Source organism: Ceratina calcarata, unplaced genomic scaffold, assembly GCF_001652005.2.
Source record: "Ceratina calcarata isolate Rehan_Ccalc_2016 unplaced genomic scaffold, ASM165200v1 scaffold10239, whole genome shotgun sequence".
Lineage (NCBI taxonomy): Eukaryota > Metazoa > Arthropoda > Insecta > Hymenoptera > Apidae > Ceratina > Ceratina calcarata.
In genome coordinates this window covers 1-519 of record NW_017131121.1, presented here as the reverse complement: position 1 = coordinate 519, position 519 = coordinate 1, and the positions used below count along the sequence as shown (strand labels likewise).

At 27.6% G+C, this 519-nt stretch overlaps 1 protein-coding gene across 1 annotated transcript; it reads right to left on the bottom strand.

The window, feature by feature from the left end:
• Positions 1–5: 5 nt before the first annotated feature.
• On the bottom strand, positions 6–462 carry LOC108632173 (39S ribosomal protein L54, mitochondrial-like). Its single transcript, XM_018036579.2, has one exon. The coding sequence runs from the start codon at positions 444–446 to the stop codon at positions 135–137; it is 312 nt and encodes a 103-aa protein (XP_017892068.2). The 5' UTR covers positions 447–462; the 3' UTR covers positions 6–134.
• Positions 463–519: the final 57 nt, after the last annotated feature.

The following is a 519-nucleotide window of genomic DNA, read 5'->3' as shown; positions in this document are numbered from 1 at the left end:
GTTAATAACTTATTTATGTACATTCTTAATAAATGATCATTTTTGACATAATGTATTCCTTGCTACTAAATTACTGCAATATGAAGAAATTCATTCAAATGTTGAAAGTATATATAATTTCTCTGTATGTTGAATTAATGATATTTGGGTCTTATAAATTTTAGCATTTGATTCTTCCTCAGAAGTGCTCTTTTACGAATGTATCTCCAATATTGTTTTGTATTTGGATCTAGATCTGACAATTTTGGTGGTTCTGTCCTAATATTCCACAGCCATTCAGGATACTCAGAATCCGGCTTCAGTTTGATGTCTTCTCCTTCTTTATAAATATTTGATCCACAACAGTAATTTATTAACTTATTGACATCCTTTTCAACTGGTAAGTGTATTTTTTGACTTTTCATCACTCTCTGTTTCCTCTTATCGATTGGAGCTATAAATAACATGTGCAAAATATTATTATTAATATGTATTTATTTTTTTCTATGACACAATAATTCAATCAAAATCCAATAATAA

Bases quoted from the DNA above. Each gene is read 5' to 3' on its own strand.
- LOC108632173 (XM_018036579.2), bottom strand. From the start codon at position 446: ATGTTATTTATAGCTCCAATCGATAAGAGGAAACAGAGAGTGATGAAA.